This window comes from Pieris brassicae, chromosome 4, assembly GCF_905147105.1.
Source record: "Pieris brassicae chromosome 4, ilPieBrab1.1, whole genome shotgun sequence".
Taxonomy (NCBI): Eukaryota; Metazoa; Arthropoda; class Insecta; order Lepidoptera; family Pieridae; genus Pieris; species Pieris brassicae.
This window is the reverse complement of record NC_059668.1, coordinates 17469706-17487069: the sequence shown is the minus strand read 5'-3', so window position 1 is coordinate 17487069 and position 17364 is coordinate 17469706. Positions and strand designations below refer to the sequence as shown.

Sequence of the window (17364 nt, the reverse complement as noted above, 5' to 3'; positions counted from 1 at the left end):
GCAATATGAATTGATTGCGATTGTGATAAGTGCTAATTTTGATGATTTCACTTTGAAATAAATTGTTTACAATTCATAATTATTTTAATAATGTTGGGCTGACAGCGACACTAACAATTATTTCGACTGCTAATAATAGAAGCGTTGGAAATAATTGTTTTTGTGTATATATAACTTCTCGATATAACCCGCTAGGGCTTTCGAGCCAGCCAGTGTTTAGACTGGCGTAGGATCCTCCAAAATCCTCCTGGTGACGTCAAAAAACGCCAACGACGAAATCCATCACTAGAGAATGAAAACAGTCCCATCTCCAGTGTAGTTCACTGGTTTAATACAAATAATCTTAAGCTAAATCAAAAGAAGACAAAATGTATTAAATTTGTAACTACAAATGTAAAAAGCTCAAATATAATTAAAGATGAGGAATTAGACTTTGTTGATAATGCGGTATTCTTCTTGCGATGATCTAAAGTAATTCCCAAAGAATTACTTTAGATAGAAAACTCCATTGGGGCCTACACAAAGAAGGTCTTTCGAATAGGCTAAGTTTTGCAGCGTTCACAATGAAAAATATACACGGTCTTACGGCCCAAAATACAGCAAAGCTCGTTTATTTCAGCTATTTTCATAATATTATGTCATTAAGTATTATTGTGTGGGGTAATGCATCTGACATTAAATCGTTATTTGTAGTGGCAATAGCAGGCTATAAGAGCGATCTAGGCATTATACCCACGGGAGTCAGTCCGAAGGAAGTTTAAAGAATTACATATTTTGACTTTAGCAAGTCAATACATTTATGTGAATATTTTATATGTGCGGAAAAATGTAGATATTGTTACGAGCTAGGGGATCGGATAGAAAATGCCGTAGATTTCTTCAAAGGTTTATTTCTTGATAAATCAATGAGGAATTTATGGGCACAAATTAATTGCAGAGATGCACTAATTGCACGCAAAAACACAGTCACTAATTACTTCACTTATGCACACTTCACACTGTACTTTATCACTTGTATTCACTTTATTCGCACTTTATCGCTTCGGTGTTCCTCTCGTGTAATCGCATTCAAAACTAAAGGCGATTAGTCGCGTTTCGGCTCGCTTATATATCCCTGGGAATAATTCTAAACAATATTCGAGAACTTTCTAGGCGGGCTTGCTACTGAGTAGCGATTGCACAATTCTAGAACGTCCGCACTCTGTGTCTCTTTCGCACGTTGCTCCGTCCTTGTCGTACGGCGTTCTAGAGTGCTCGTCTAGTTTCGAGAAAGTTCTGATCTTCTCTCTCTCTCCCTCGTATCATTTCGTCCTTGTCTCACACCTAGAAAGTTCGGTCTAGAGTATTCCTTCATCAAAGGGGTATAACTAGGCCTGAAAACGCCTGAAAACGGGTCTCCTGAAAACTACACCACTCTACTACACATGTTCTGAAACCGACTGAAAAAAGGTTTCAGCTTCCTGAAAACTAGGGTAACATTATGGAAATTACAATTTTCTAATATGTGATTGACCCTCTCCTGAAACGGTCAGAAATCATATTACAGCCTGCTGAAAAGTTTTCTAACTAGTGGAAAAATCTAGAAACATTGCAGTCGACCCGTCTTCGTAACAATATCTTTAAAAATTATAGTAGAATCCATAATTATAGTACTCGTAACAAAGACAAAACTAGTGCACCAACTACAAGGCTGTATTTAACGAGTAATTATTTGCAAGGCAATTGTATATGACGGAATAACTGGCTCCGTATTGTTTTTAAAAACTATGACGTCATTTACTTCATTGGTATTTGTATATTCCATAGCGAAGATAATTCAAAACCATAAACTCCAATAACTCATAACTTTATTCAAGTAATTTACAGAGATGTCAACAGTATGAGAACTGGCAAACGAATCCTCCTTCTACTTTTTTTTTATGGAATCTCGCTGTTGGCCTAAAGGGCCTTTACAAAGGGCTCGGGCTGTTTTGGCGAGCGTAGCTCGGCCTGAAATGGCGTTTGGTCCCGCGGCTAGCGCAAGGGCGTCTCCTGTGAGACTCGAACCTCGGCTTGGGCAGAGGCGGGGTGGTCAATCGCCTGAAAGGCAGGACGGAAGCTCACTGGAGTGAGCGAAGTACGAAGTAGATGTCCTCGTCTTCCCCGGTGAAGGCGGTTTTTTACCTAATCTGTGTTTGTCTATTTATTTACTTAAGTAATAAAGAATACGCATAAGAATAAATGTAATACGCATTGGGCTAGCATGGGGACTACAAACCTTTCCGAAAGGAAAGGCGAAAAAAAAGTGCTATCGTAATAAAAGTATCCTTAAATATTCTAATTTTCCGCGCTATTTTCTGAATTTTATCTTTCTTAAGAACCTTCTCCTGACACCTCTCCTTTTTCCTAATAACAAACACAACAAAAAAAGAATTAGCGAAATCGGTCCATCCGTTCACGCGTGATGTCCTGACCAAGGGAAATAGGGATTCATTTATAGTTTTCTTTTGACGTTCATAAGTGTTACCTATATCAATAAATTATTTTGACGTTGACTTTGACTTTGAACTAATGAAAGTCCTGCTTCATGTCAATTCCTTTACTGTAAGAAATAGTTAGTCTTTTTATAAATATTTTAACTTAGGACTGTTTAATGTTGTGTTGTTCTTTTTTCTATATGTCTGTAATATTCTGTATGTGATATAAATGTAAATAGTTGCCGCATTGGAGTAATTTGTAATGGTAGCTTATTTTTTTAAATAAATAAACCATTTTTATTATTTGTAAACATATAAATATAATATTACGGACGGACCAATTGAGAGTCTAAGTGCGAAAAATTAGTTTACAAACCAAATGGTTATTCCATTTGAATATTTTGTTTTGAATTACCTTTTTTCATACATGTAAATTTCATTTAGAAACAGAAATAATGCGGAATCATATCAAAGTTAGGTATTACATTTATATTAAAGTAAATAATAAATAAATTAACCCAGTTTCCGGCACCGAGCTATTTTTGTTGCGGAATGAAACTTTTCTAATTAGCTGACCCTGTGAGTGTGAATAACCATAGACACAGGAATGAGTGAATCAACCTTTTTGCGTTTAGAAATCGACTTTTATTATACTTAAACTTGCATTCAATGCTTCTTTAATTTCATCTTAAATAATAATAATTAATAATAAAGACAATAATTTGTTTTATACAATACATACACACACCTAAATATAACATCTTTTATTCTTACATTAATATTGTGGTTATTTCTTTTTTCTATAAATCGACTAATTCTAGTCTACTTTATTCGTACTTAATACGCCATACCCTTTCCAGCCCCTGAGAATTAATTATTATGTTTCGGCTTCTAGAAATTAAGAAGTTACAAAAAATAATTATTTCAAAAAACAACAATTCTTAAATTCATCCGGAACACATGCTGACCATCCGATTCCGATCCTGTATCCGATTTCTATAAGATCGATCGACATTTATCGATTCGATTATTTAAAAAGTATTTTTAACAAGCTGATCTTATTATTAAGGAATGCAATATTTACATAGCAATAATAAGTAAGCTGTAAAATATGGACAATTTGTAGACATTCGTTACATAAAAATACCCGATATTTAGTACCTAAATTGTGTTAAAAAATATAGACTATTTGTATTAATCAACCCCACAAATTAGTTAAAATAACTGCTGTTTTAAATAAGCTTTAATTTTTTATCGACACACTATGCAATTATTGTAAGTATGTATGTGCAAGATTAAATAAAGATTTCACATGTACTAGCCTCAAACGCTTGTCTTATAATATACGGATGACAGCTCAATTTAGTTGGCGTCGTGTTGTTGAATAGTGTCTGGCGCAATTGAAGACATAACGAGGTGTATTCACAGCTTTGAGTATCGGCTGGTGCAATCAAAAAAGATGCTCTCGTACCAAGATTTCTCTGAAGGCTTATCATTATAACTTCTAAAAGACCCTCTATGTTGGTACATAGATAGGTGGCGCTGTGGTCAAATATAAAGTCCCGAGCCTGTAGGTAGATATTTGATATAAAAAATTAAATATAAAATCTCGTCATGTATTGTTTGCTCGTCATAGATTATACACACATTTTGTACAAAATAATACAAAAATATAAAGAAAGTACATACAACGCGTATTCTCAAAAATGACCACAGATGGCGCCCTAGTAAGCATCAATAGGATTTAGTTATGATCTACACCACTAGGTGACGCTATTATATTTTTTTATTTTTAAAAGGCGGTATTGGTAGTATTAGCAAATGTGATATATTCTCAGGGATACCAGAAATGATTATCGCTTCTCGGCCTTTTGGCTAAGATCAAAGTGTAGTATCTGTTCTTTTCAGCTTAATATCTGAAAGTTCCCTCAATGAGGGACCAGTATATTAAACTGATTTTTGGAAACTGACGGGATGTTCGGGGCTCGCTCCACTCCTGTCACGGGTCGGCCCGGCATTGCAGTGCCGCCGGGATCGGCCCATATAAACTATATACTAAAACTTCTAATGAATTGCATGAACTATCATAACATGTCATTTTGAAATTATATGTATGACACTTTATTGTTAATTCATACTTGTTTAACTGTTAACACTTAACACTCGTAGTGACAAGTTTGAACTTCCCCAAGTATTTACAATTTAGAAATACATACATACTCGAATATGTCTTTAAATTTGAACGTGGTTGTCGCGATGAAAATAGTAGAAGATAAAGCACAAACCCTTGACATAATAACATTCGCAGTAAAATTAATTAACAATACGTTAAAATTATAAAAATGGCTGTAAAAAGGGAAACACTTAATTCAGTGTGATGCAACGCTGGCGTACCTTCATAAAAACCTACTCGTTCTAGTTTCATTACAGGAAACGAGGCTTCAGTATACATGGAGGTAACATATTAATATTTTTCTTTTCATGGAATGTGTTCGGTTCGGTTAACGGTTTTTAGACGTCGACGCTTTCTTGAACACCGTGTTTTTAAAAAGAAAACTCTTATTGGAAAATGAATCAGTCTCATTAAAAAAATACAATATTGTAGTTGCAAGGGAGAGCCTGTTTTAGAGTTAACGTAACTTGAGATTTTTCGGCCTAATTATTAGATTTTTTTTAAACATAGAAACATAATTATATAAACCTAAAATATGGCCTGGAAATAGTATTAACTTTTACTTAATATAAGTTATTAACTATTAAAACAAAGCATATCTTTTTCATTTCCCTATTAAAACGTAGTCGAGTCTGATGTATCTCTTTAATCTCCCGCAAACCACTGGGGTTTGATATTAACATTAATTTTCCACTTTCCACCGCCTAAATATTAGGCGTTGTAACAATATTAAAGTACATTCGAGCTTTACATAAAATAGATTTTGAATAGTTAGCTAGTTAAGCCGCAATTTAAGCTGCTGTAATATAATTTAAATTTATAATGTGCTTAAATCCTCATGTGATAGACTAAAATGTAAATGCAAAACAAAGCATAGTTATATAATTAATACAAATTACAAATTGATAACTACGATTTTTTAGCAGTTTTTATATTATCTTTATTTAATAAGCTAAAATGTAGGTGGTTTGTATTTCTGCCCGATTCTTCTTGAAGCCGATATGACCTAATTGAAAAACTTTTTTAATTGATAGGCTTCCATAATATTCCAGTCAGTAATATATTCCTGGCGAAGTCGTGGAAACGTTTTAAGTGATTTGAGATTTATTTCCGAAAAGCAAATTTGATGAAACAAATCAAACTGTGGTTCCAATGTCAATATATAGATATAATACAAAAATATCATAACTCATCAAAAGTACAGTTATGCCATCAAAATAGACGAATGAAGTACTTATTTTGAATATAACAGATAGACAGTAATTTTCATTTCTAATCCTTATCCGTGTTCCGAGTAAACGCCTGAACTAAATTTCACAGCAAAATCACCTCTACTACATTTTGCTCGTATTTTCGTATGCACCGCTATTTCGAAATTATTTTAGCTCATCTACATTCCTTCCTAATCTCTTTAACATAATGTTTTCTCAGGCGTAAAATCGCACGGCATATAATTATTTCATTAAAGTGATTTTCGGTTTAGGCACGAAGCAGCTTATTAAATTATGTATCTTGTTTTAACTAAAATGGCCATATTGGACTTTAAGTAGTAATCTTTTTAACAAATCGTTTTCAGGCATTCAATAATCCCATCCAGAATAATCCTAAAGTAGATTATTGTATTAGTTATATTTGTTACAGTCTCTGAGGTGAACCTTTTTGTTTGTGTATATTTCATAAATATTAATCAATATACCTATTACATACCATGTCTTACAGGGAAGTTACTCAGTAACTTTCAATATCTTGGGATCCCGTGTTTCAGGAACTCAATATTGTAAATCGCAATTGCTGCAGATATTTAAAGTTACAGAGTACCGTAGCTGGATCAATCAAAGTACACCTCAATACGCGGGAAGAAATAGTATGAAGTTACTTAAAATATTTTGTTGTATAAAGACGAATTTTTATTCAATTTCTATTGATTTTTAATATGACATGTACTTACAAGTCAGTTTAGTATGTACATATATATTACGTACGATAATATCAAAACGTAGTAAATAAATTTTTATGACGATAAATAGTTAAGGGCCTACAGGGCGGGAAATATAGAGAGCAATCTATATTAAAATATACATACATAAGTCTCTTATGTCTGCGAGGTGTAATGTGAATATTCATGAATTATGTCTCAATTTCGTATTCTTGGACAGGGACAAAGTAAGTTTCTATGAATATGTATGTGGCGGCTCCATTTTTAACGGGATTAACGCAAAAACCAACTTTGTAAAATTACGCAGTATCGGTTGAGGGCTGTCAGAACGATTTATGAATTATTAAAGCTAATCAGAATTTACGTTATGTTTGGATTTTTAGACATCAATTAAATTGTACAGATTAGTAGTAATTGTAGTTTAATTAATGATGTAATTGTGAAAATAATTAAATACGTAATTAAACATTTACGTAATTGACACTGCTATAGTGTGTCCCCGTTGACTCTCTGATTTCAGTTATTTATTATGTTTTACCAAATGGATGTAAAACAAAAAACATTAAAACATGAACAATTTTCAAAGTATCAGATTGGTTTCAGTGATACGGAGATTGGTTCGTACAAAGTCGTTTCTCAATTTTTATTCCTCAAGTTCCAGATTTAACTATATCAGAGTGTTTAACAACAATATTGTATTTATTCATATTTTTGCTTAGTTGTGTAACTATATTATAGATGACCCTAGCAAAAGCCAGTTACTATCTAAAGTGAACAAACTTTGCTCTGAAAATACATTTCCAAATACATATAAATATTAAATGTTAAGCCAAAAGAACATAAGCTCCTTATATCGCGGCTAAGCACGCTGCTCGTAGTTTGCACACGTTTTTCGCTAATTTGTGGACTTTACATATATCCTTACTATCGCTATAACACATATTTTCTTATTTTTTATATGACGAGCATCTGGTTCGATTTGAATAATTATGTTAGTGAGTCCAATTAAGTTATGATGTAATAAGTAAATGTTAATATGCCTGTCTAATGTTTCTTGTCGATAATTATAAGTTATTATTATTTAGACAATTGATTATACATAAATATAAATCATTCATATTTTCGTTAAATATTATTATTACAAAAATAATTGTATTACTAAATATTATAAACAATCAATAACATTTTTTTTAAAAATCAGAACTTGAGGTACGACTGACAAAGTTAATATACATTTTATATGATTTTAATAGTCTCACATCACTTCAAAATTAAGGTAAATTTAAACTAGTGTCACCGTGTTTGCTCCTACTAATCACTTGTGCCAAGCTCGTACACTGTTTGTATTGCTATATTCATATTACACATCCTTCTTCGGGCAGTTCGCTGGCGGTTAGAAAAAGTTTTATTTAGATTCAAAATTTGTATTGCCTTTCAGATATAAATAATTGTTCTTGACATGAAATATCGCGACACGTAATTTAATCACACCGCAAGTTGACCGCCAAACCACACATGTGGGTTATCATATTCATAACCTTTCACAAATTTATCATAACCCGGAGATGGAAATTTATAAAAATGCATTTATTAATTAATTTGATAAGCCTGCAACATAAACAAAAACAATTAATTTGCATTCTATAGAAAACTTTGACGTAGTTATAACTTGTCCTGGATTGTCTGAAGTGTCTTCCAATAAGGTATTCTTAACACAGCTGTATCAGACCTTTTTGCATTCCACCTACTGGAGTTCTGGAACCTATCACAATGGGATAAACACATCCTACATGTATTTCTTTAACCTGACGCTATGTTGGTCTAAGCAGCATGAGCTATAATCCCAGATAAATAGCTACTAATAATGTTCGCTGGGATTAGAATGCACGATTCGAAGTTAGGGTACACTTAGGGTCACTGACTTCACGTCTTCTACTGCTTACTTGGGACAAAATGCGAGAGTTACAAATAACAATTATAAGATAAGATATTTGTCAAACAAAATTTCACACTGTGGCTCCGCTAGTTGTCAAGACTGTTAATTATAACTGAGTTTAAATGTACTTTTATAAACTTATTAATAACCTCCTCCGTCAGTATTTTCAAAGTCGAGGAAAATTTCGCTACAAAACAACCCATTGTAAGAAAAAAAAATTAGTTATTAAGAAATGTTTTTAATTTTTTTGTCTTACAATTTTTTTGTAGTATATATCAATAGAAAGAACAGTGATATCCCAAGTTCATTTGAAATCATTTATAATACTGTTTGAATACATTATTAAACAACTTTAACAAATTGAAAGTGGTTTTAATAAACATTGAATACTTTCTCCTTGATAAGGAACAAATCGTAAATGTTGAAAATCGTATTTTATCATTACATGATAACAACACCCAAGTTCCGGTTCATGTCTATCTGTTGTTTTTGAGCTTGTTAATATTAATTTATATTGCCGAATATAAATTTGTTTAAAATAGTATTAAATTTAAAAAATATACATATTTATTCTTTATTAGTAATCATAACAATCAAATATACAGTATTTACAATTTTCTTAACCTACATAATAATAATTAAAAATTAAATTAAAACAATTATAAATAGTTTGGTCCTGTGGCAAATTAAATTTAAATAGATTTCATTATTCTCTTATTTACTATTTATTTACAATAGAAATAATTTACATCATAAAACTGCAAACGAATATTTGACATTTTTATTTTATTTCTACAATACACTTTTTTACACCAATAATTTAATTATAATAATATTAATGTATATAGATAAATACTAATGAAACTATGATATAAAGAAATAATTGATAACGCGCTTAATAAAATACTTAAATAAGGCTAATTCTAATTATGTTATATTTTTCAAATTACATCGTTGACTACTAGAACGACCCGAAGTCATTTGACCAAAAATGGTATAAGTTTAAGGATAATAGAAACGCTTCGTTACCTCTAATGTTTTAACATTTACTAACTAACGATTTACGTGAAACGTTAAAAAGCCTTCAACAATTCAAACAAATATGACACAGTTGATTTTTTAATGTTAGTTCATCTTTGACCCTGATTGTGTAAATAACAAATCTCTCGGCTATGATGGCAATGTCTATTTAGGATGACCAAAGATTACGTAGTACATTATCATGTGCGTACAGGTGTACTGCCTATTACTTATTTATTACGACTCTTATACTCCGATGGAACGGATGACCGACACACGGCATAACGGTATCAGGACCCATAGTTTTACGTGCTAGTCTGAGGACGAGGGCACTTAATGTCATACTTTTAAACTTAAGTCTACAATTCAATTTTTTTTGGTTCCACTCAGGAATCAAGATTTGACATCCGAACATACTAAGAATTTGTGTGTACTAGTCAATATAGTACATATATACACACTTACACTGCCTTTAAAAATAATAATAACAGAATGACTTCCCTGTCTTCATGTTTATCTTTTTTTCTTATACGCCGTGTTCACGCCATCGCGTATTTACTCACTTAACAACCTTAAAACGTCGACACTTTGGTTTACAAAGACAATTGAGTTGTAAACCTTCATAAGATATATTTTAACTTTGCTCATTAATCGTTAAGACCATTTTTACTTAGTACTTAAGAACACGTTACTAATTTAAACGTGTATATTATTGTATAGTCTAGTCATGCTATCATAAAAATCTATTAAGCAATCGTAAATAATAAATGACAATTATAGGTTATCAAGCATCAATGTAATTTCTTTGTACCACAGTCACGAATCATTATTCAAGGTGGGTGCACGTTTACTGAACATGGCACTACCAATATTACATATTTTTGCTGCTGTACTAAATTCTTATATATTGTGGTATGATCAAGTATATGTGAATGTTCCCTTTGAAAAGGGTATGGACAGCTATCCGTTTAGAAGTCGCGTTCTCTTCCTGACTCTATGGAATTTTGTAAGTACATTTTAATTGATATTAAACAAAAAAAAAATTAAAAAAGTTACCGTTATATAGGCGGAAAAAGATTTAAGAAGAGTTATTTAGACGTATTTAATGTTTTCAATAATACTTGATACATGCAAAAACCAATCTTTTTGGAGGTTCCTCTAGTGGGTATCTATGCGGTTTTTGTAAACCTTGGTGACCCCACTAAACAAAATTATAGAGTTTCAGTATTCAAAAATCACACATACTTTATTTTTGTATGTAAATATAATGTAGATAACTATTTTTACTAACTCGTAATAATTAAGAATAACGTGCATTTACATCGACATTGATGTTATTTAATTACAACAATTATAACACTACCTATATATTTATTATTATTGTTATCTGTTCAAGGATATTGATAGACAACTAGTTATTCTGACCTTTTTCCAATAACATTATCTTTTTGTACTAACCTAGTAATTACATTCTACAAAGCTAAATTAAATGATATACATTTTTTTAGAAATATATTTTCATAAACCCTAAGTCGAATTGGTAGCGAAAAAACCTTTCCAAACTATAGATATAAATTAAAATGATTCTTGGGTTCTTCTCTTCTTCTTCTTCTTCTCCTCCTTATAATATACTAAGTCATTACACCAGCATTCATAATCAAACCACTAAAGCACTGCGGTTTCTAAGCTACAATGGATCTATTTACAAATAATTTATTTAAATTCCAGGTACTTCATGCCGTTTACTACTGGATAGCCTTCGCTAACGACATCTTTGGCACAAACGATGTATCACCTCGTCACCCGCCATTAATACGAAAAATAAAAGATATGATATTTGCTTTAGCCTTTCCTCTAGGTGTATACGTATCTGTTGCTTTTTGGGGTGTATATGCTGTTGACAAGGACCTCATATTCCCCGAACCCGTAGAAAAAGCTTATCCACCATGGATTAACCACCCCCTACACACACTTGTGTCCATTTTTATAACTATCGAAATGTTAACATCTAATATTACATACCCCAGGAGAAAGCTCGGTTTAGCGATAATTAATGTTTTCATTTTCTCGTATTTGGTGTTTTTGTTTATAGTTTATGGTCAAACGGGTAAGTGGGTGTACCCTGTTTTAACACACCTTAATTGGCCTCTTAGAATATGCTTTTGTCTGGGTAGTGTTGCCATAGGTCATATATTTTATTTCTTAGGAGAAAGTTTAAATAGGAATTTAAATCCGCCTCCTAAAATCAAAGGCAAGAAGTCACGGTGAGGCACGTATTTTCTTACTTGTAAATGTGTTAAATTTTTGAATAAAATAACTTATTTTCGTATACACTGTCGTTTTATTAGTTTATGTTTTTAGGAAATATGAACTTAGCATTTGATTTTTTTAGTAAACGATTTAATGATGAGCCCATTTTACCACTTAACTTTTGATCTGTACCTACCATATTCGTATATATATTACAAAAACCACTTTCGATTATAACTATATCGTTTACACATGTTTGAGAACTTTTGCTCGCACTATAATGGAGGGCTTTATTTTTTATCGATATATTGAGCAGAATAAAATTTAAGCCCAAATGAAATAAATAAACTCAAAATAGCGATGAAATTAGAATAGTGTTAGCCACCATATGTATAAGCACAATTTTTCGATACTAACTTCATCAAAATTTATACCTGACGCTGGCTAATGCACAAACCGTGCCAAAGCCAAAAAGAAGAAAAAAAAACTTCATCAAATTCAACTTTTAAATAAAAATTTATAGACTTCAATTGTTGTTCATGCGATTATGCGATGGGATATTTTATCATGCGTGCGTTTCAAGTACGATTTATATTTTAATATAACACTAAATGTGTAACTATAAAGTCGTCTTATCTTTTATTTAATAAATAAATAGAGATTAATTGTTGCTGCTCTTGGGTTAAAACTTGTAACCACCACTCCGGAATTGTTATTTGGAACGATTCTGCGACTAAAAGATTAATGCGACAATACGGCGTGCGAGCGGATGTCGAAGAGCAAGACTTTTATGTTTCGTTGTACACACCTACAGACGAGAAAATAATAAAGCATTTATTTATAATAAATATGGTTGTGACAAACATGAACTAACGCTACTGATAACAGTTCTTTCGAAGTATATGGTGCATGTTATAAACAAAAGGAATTTAAGTAACTTATATTAATTGTTTTGGAGATATTCTCTAGTAAAAAGTAGTCTTAATGTCAAATATAATGTAAATGGGTGTATGTGCGTATAATTTGTATTTGAAAGTGTGGCTAAGAGTTGTTTCTTTTAATTCATTTATTTTACAGAATAATATTATAAAATAATATGGTACATTAGAAAACCACTGTGGTTTTTATTAAAGTTATAATAGCAGTCCTGTTTAGGAGCGCGACAAATGTTTAAATTAAATCAGAATCAAGATCGGGGATCGAGGAATATAAATTAAGGGGTCCTAAATCCAAAATAAGGGTTGGCCAAACACAGTCTGTCGTTTTGGGTGGGGAAAAAACGTGTCTTCTCAGATGTGTTCGGATTTATTAGTCCATGGAGTTTGGGATATCCTAAACAGGTTGCTAAGATGTAGAGCATTTTTACTGAGTAGATATCTGATACTAAATAAATCTTCTAGAATTAATGCTACTTCTTATCTAACTGGGCTAGACTGTTATATTTATAAGTTTCCTTCAAATAATACAATAAGTATAAACAACAACTTATAAAAAGTACAATAAGCCAAATAAAAATGTATCACAACTCATTTTTTTTTCGTTATTAGCAGCCCGACCAAAATCCTGTACTGTAGACTTCGATCTATCTATCTCTAATTTTGATTATGAATATTATTATGAACCAATCAATGTTTTTTTGATTAAAGAGATAAGTTTACCTATTAAATTAGGTACACTGTATAAGTCTCGAGAAGAGAGAGGATGGTGTACTGTTCCTACAACTTAAAGAGAGGATCCGCGACCATTCTAACCATTGACTGACTGGCCTGAAAGTCCCAGTGGCTGGGGATGTCACGAGGTGCCCTTAGCCACTAAGGTCAAGAATTCGTTATCGCTTTTCAGGGTATGACGTCATCGCTGCGATTTGTAAGCGCAGAGGTGTCGCTATACACGTAAGCTAATGCGGGATACTTTTCTCGCTTTGACTTATAGGCAAGTTGGTAAGCCATCAGTGTGTGTTCGACACTGTCTTAACAGTTTTTCTTGGTCGAACTGGGTATTGAGAATGAGAACGTTGCTTGAAAAAAATATTCACTGCAAAGTCTGAAAGCACAATCTTAATCACGTTTATTAGACGTCTAGTGTTAGCATTTACATTACATATTTTATTCCCATAAAGTTGCCTCACAGGTCACTAGGCATTCCACTAAAGGCATACAATATTTTTAAAATTTTTTGGATATTGACGAATATCTTTTATGCAAATATTCGGTACACGGACGAAAAACCCACGGACGGAGAATCTATACTTAAAAAAACATAAGCATTTATCCTCTTCCGGTTTAAATCAGTCATATACAGGTTGCATCCTGTGTATATTTTTCTGCGTTCATGTGTAGGTCTAGACCATTGGTGGGTAAACTTTTTTTGGTCCCAAAGTTTAAGAAATTCTAGAGGAATTATAGAAAAAATGAATTATTGTTAAAACTTTTAATAATATAATATTATAAAAACAATACAAATAGAATCTAATTTTTGTTCTCGACTGTCAAAGCGTAATTATAACGGCCACATACTATCCATGCTGATGGGCCCTCTTCGGGCCGGATTAAATAGTTTCGCGGGCCGTACTTTGCCCATCACTGGTCTAGATCGTAAATACATGCAAAACCATTATAGTTTTTTAGTAGTATTTTTAATGAATACCAAGTTGAAGACGCCTATTTTGATATACCTAATAAGCCTATATAGTAAATAAATAGACATAATCATTGAACATAGAATATTACATGATATTTTTCAATTAGGGATTATAGGTTGATATTATTAATTTTTTTTTGTTACACATATTTTTATCAACATCTTAAAGGAAGAGATTCTGAATCTTTTTTATTTCATATATTACTATTAATGCAGTTTTGTATATAAATATTTTCATTGAAAGAACTTTTCAAAGGAATTCATGATCATAGGAGGCTAGAGGAACCTAAAACCCTCTAAGACGTCAAAGCAAAATACAAAATACCATCCGTATCACCTCGACGTCCGTCGTTCCACAACTGAGCGTTTTCTAAGGCAGTTTTTGAAAAATCTTCAATAATACCGAAGTTTAACTATCCCTAATTAAGCAATTATAAATAGTTAAGAAGTCATAATAAAACGTAACTTTTATCTTTAATGCAGCTCGAGAAATTTTTTTCGAGGGAAGATTAATCAATTAAAATTATTATTTTTAAATGAAGATTATAAATAGCGGGTTGTTGTCGACTCACAGTCACAAATTACAATTCGAAGTGCGTGCACGCTTACTGAAGCAATATGGCATTACCATTATTACATATTTTTTCTGCTGTTTTAAATTCTTATATTTTGTGGTATGATCAAGTATATGTGAATGTATTCTATGGAAATTCGCTGGACACCTATCCCTTTAAAAGTCGTATTCTTTTCTTAACTCTGTGGAATTTTGTAAGTATCACAGTTAATAATAATATTGACCGGTAGTTAAATTTAAAACATTATATTTATCGTACATTATAATTTACACTAATTATAATAAAGGCTTTAATATTGTCTTAAAGATATGTTTATGTACAGCATATGGTTTTTATGTTATTTCAATTTTATTTTCTAAGTTACGAAATTTTCTCTGATTTGTGCCTTATAAACTAAAAAATTAAAGACAAAACATATTTCAATGGGCTTTTGGGATATATTAAATTTAATAAAATTTGCGCAATTTAAGCTCATAGCGAAGTTAAAGCTTAAACATTACATAAATACAAATAATATTGTATGACATTAGTATACAAGTCTTATAATATTTACTAATGAATTTATAATAATAGTACCCAAGGGCAGATATGTAGACAAGAAACTAAACTATCCGAATTTTCGATATTTTTATACCGACAATTATATTGTACTTAGTATAGAAATCTAATTTATCTTATAAGTAAACTCATTAAATATTGGACATACTTAAAAATACTACTTACATTTGTTACCCATTAAACACAACTATCATTTAAATTGCGTTATTAATATTGTCATCAAATAATTATTAAATTCCCTTTAAGCAACTGAAGCAATTTTTATTCTATATATTATTTCCCTAAAGACAAAACGTTTTCATGATGGTCTGTACCCTGCAACTACAAACAATCACACATATGGGAATTGAAGCAGCATCTCCCACATCTGAAGTGAAACTAAGTACCTAGTACTCAGAATAATTTGTTATTTTATTTTACAGGTACTTCACGGATTTTACCATTGGGTAGCCTTCGCCAATGATGTTTTTGGTACAGACGAAGCATCACCTCGTAACCCGCCTTTAATACGAAAATTAAAAGATTTGTTATTTACTATAGCTTTTCCGCTAGGTGTCTATGTGTCTATTGCTTTCTGGAGTGTATACGCCGTTGACAAGGAACTTATTTTTCCCGAACACGTAGAAAAAGCTTATCCACCATGGATAAACCACCCCTTGCATACATTTGTGTCTGTTTTTATAATAATAGAAATGTTAACGTCTAATGTAACCTACCCTAGAAGGATGGTAGGTTTAGCCATGATAAATATCTTTATGTTCTCGTATTTAGTATTTTTGTTTGTAGTTTATGGTCGAACAGGTGAATGGGTGTACCCTGTATTGGCGTACTTCAATTGGCCTCTCAGAATAAGCTTTTGTTTAGGTAGTGTTGCAATGGGTCACCTATTTTATTTCATAGGCGAAAGTTTAAACAAAACTTTTAATCCGTCCCTTAAAGATAAAGGCAACAAGAAGTCACGATAAAGTCAAATTTATTAAGTCATTGTGTAGTCCAAACAAATTAATGTAACCGGTGTAAACAAATTGAATAATAAAGTGATTAATTTTTTATAGCACTGTTGTTTTATTAATGAGACTTTTAAATTGATAATGTACCAAATTGTAAGGTGTGTGTGTGAAATGACTTAATAAACTAGACTTTGGACACTAGTTTAGTAGATGTGAAACATGTTATAATAACTGTTATGTTTATGAATACATCAACTGAAATTGACACAAAAACCTAAAGCCATAAATTAAGTTAAATTCGTTATTCACGGTCACACTTCAGTCATATATTTCATATTTAATAACTATGGATTGGCCTAGTGGCTTCAGCATGCTACCTTCATTCCTAAGGTCGTAGGTTTGATCCTCGGATGTGCACCAATGGACTTCCTGTCTATGTGCGCAACTACCATTCGCTTGTACGGTGAAAGAAAACTTCGTGAATAATTGACAGAAAGCTAACTACTAGTGTATGATATAAAATTCATCTCAGAAACGGGTGCAATCTGAGGTCAAAACCCATTTAGGGTTGTATCGCCACTGGACTTGGATATAAAAGCTTGCCAACGCTTGGCACACTGATACATTGGTACAAGCATAATAAAATAATGAAGAGATAATAAAAATATTAAACAAAACAATTATATTATAAAAACTAAACGTTAATCGATTTTAAAGTGTGAGAGGAACTATGGATATCCAGACCTAGCTCGTTTATCAGAATGCTTAATATGGATATGGGTGAGTGTAAGCCAAAGGAGGTTCTTCGGAAAGGAGGGACAAATGGAATGATGATGCCTAGGGTATCTATAGGGAGGACTGATATAAATA

The 17364-nt window shown here is 31.9% G+C and overlaps 2 protein-coding genes and 1 non-coding gene across 3 annotated transcripts; all 3 read left to right on the top strand.

The window, feature by feature from the left end:
• The first annotated feature begins 4311 nt into the window (after positions 1-4311).
• On the top strand, positions 4312-4504 carry LOC123709157. The gene has a single exon (XR_006753701.1). It is a non-coding gene; the product is annotated as a U2 spliceosomal RNA (small nuclear RNA).
• A 5806-nt stretch (positions 4505-10310) lies between these two features.
• Positions 10311-11852, top strand: LOC123708398 (androgen-induced gene 1 protein-like). Its single transcript, XM_045659073.1, has 2 exons — positions 10311-10527; positions 11250-11852. Exons 1-2 carry the CDS (start codon positions 10378-10380, stop codon positions 11787-11789), a joined length of 690 nt encoding a protein of 229 aa, XP_045515029.1. The 5' UTR covers positions 10311-10377; the 3' UTR covers positions 11790-11852.
• A 3149-nt stretch (positions 11853-15001) lies between these two features.
• On the top strand, positions 15002-16598 carry LOC123708551 (androgen-induced gene 1 protein-like). The gene is made up of 2 exons (XM_045659321.1): positions 15002-15179; positions 15967-16598. The coding sequence occupies exons 1-2, from the start codon at positions 15030-15032 to the stop codon at positions 16507-16509; spliced, it is 693 nt and encodes a 230-aa protein (XP_045515277.1). The 5' UTR covers positions 15002-15029; the 3' UTR covers positions 16510-16598.
• The last annotated feature ends 766 nt before the right edge of the window (positions 16599-17364 follow it).

What these genes read in the sequence shown, in the direction of transcription:
- LOC123708398 (XM_045659073.1), top strand. Translation starts at nt 10,378, where the DNA reads ATGGCACTACCAATATTACATATTTTTGCTGCTGTACTAAATTCTTAT. An exon ending in TCCTGACTCTATGGAATTTT is followed by an intron (nt 10,528 to 11,249) that starts GTAAGTACATTT and finishes TTTAAATTCCAG; the next exon opens with GTACTTCATGCCGTTTACTA.
- LOC123708551 (XM_045659321.1), top strand. Translation starts at nt 15,030, where the DNA reads ATGGCATTACCATTATTACATATTTTTTCTGCTGTTTTAAATTCTTAT. An exon ending in TCTTAACTCTGTGGAATTTT is followed by an intron (nt 15,180 to 15,966) that starts GTAAGTATCACA and finishes TTTATTTTACAG; the next exon opens with GTACTTCACGGATTTTACCA.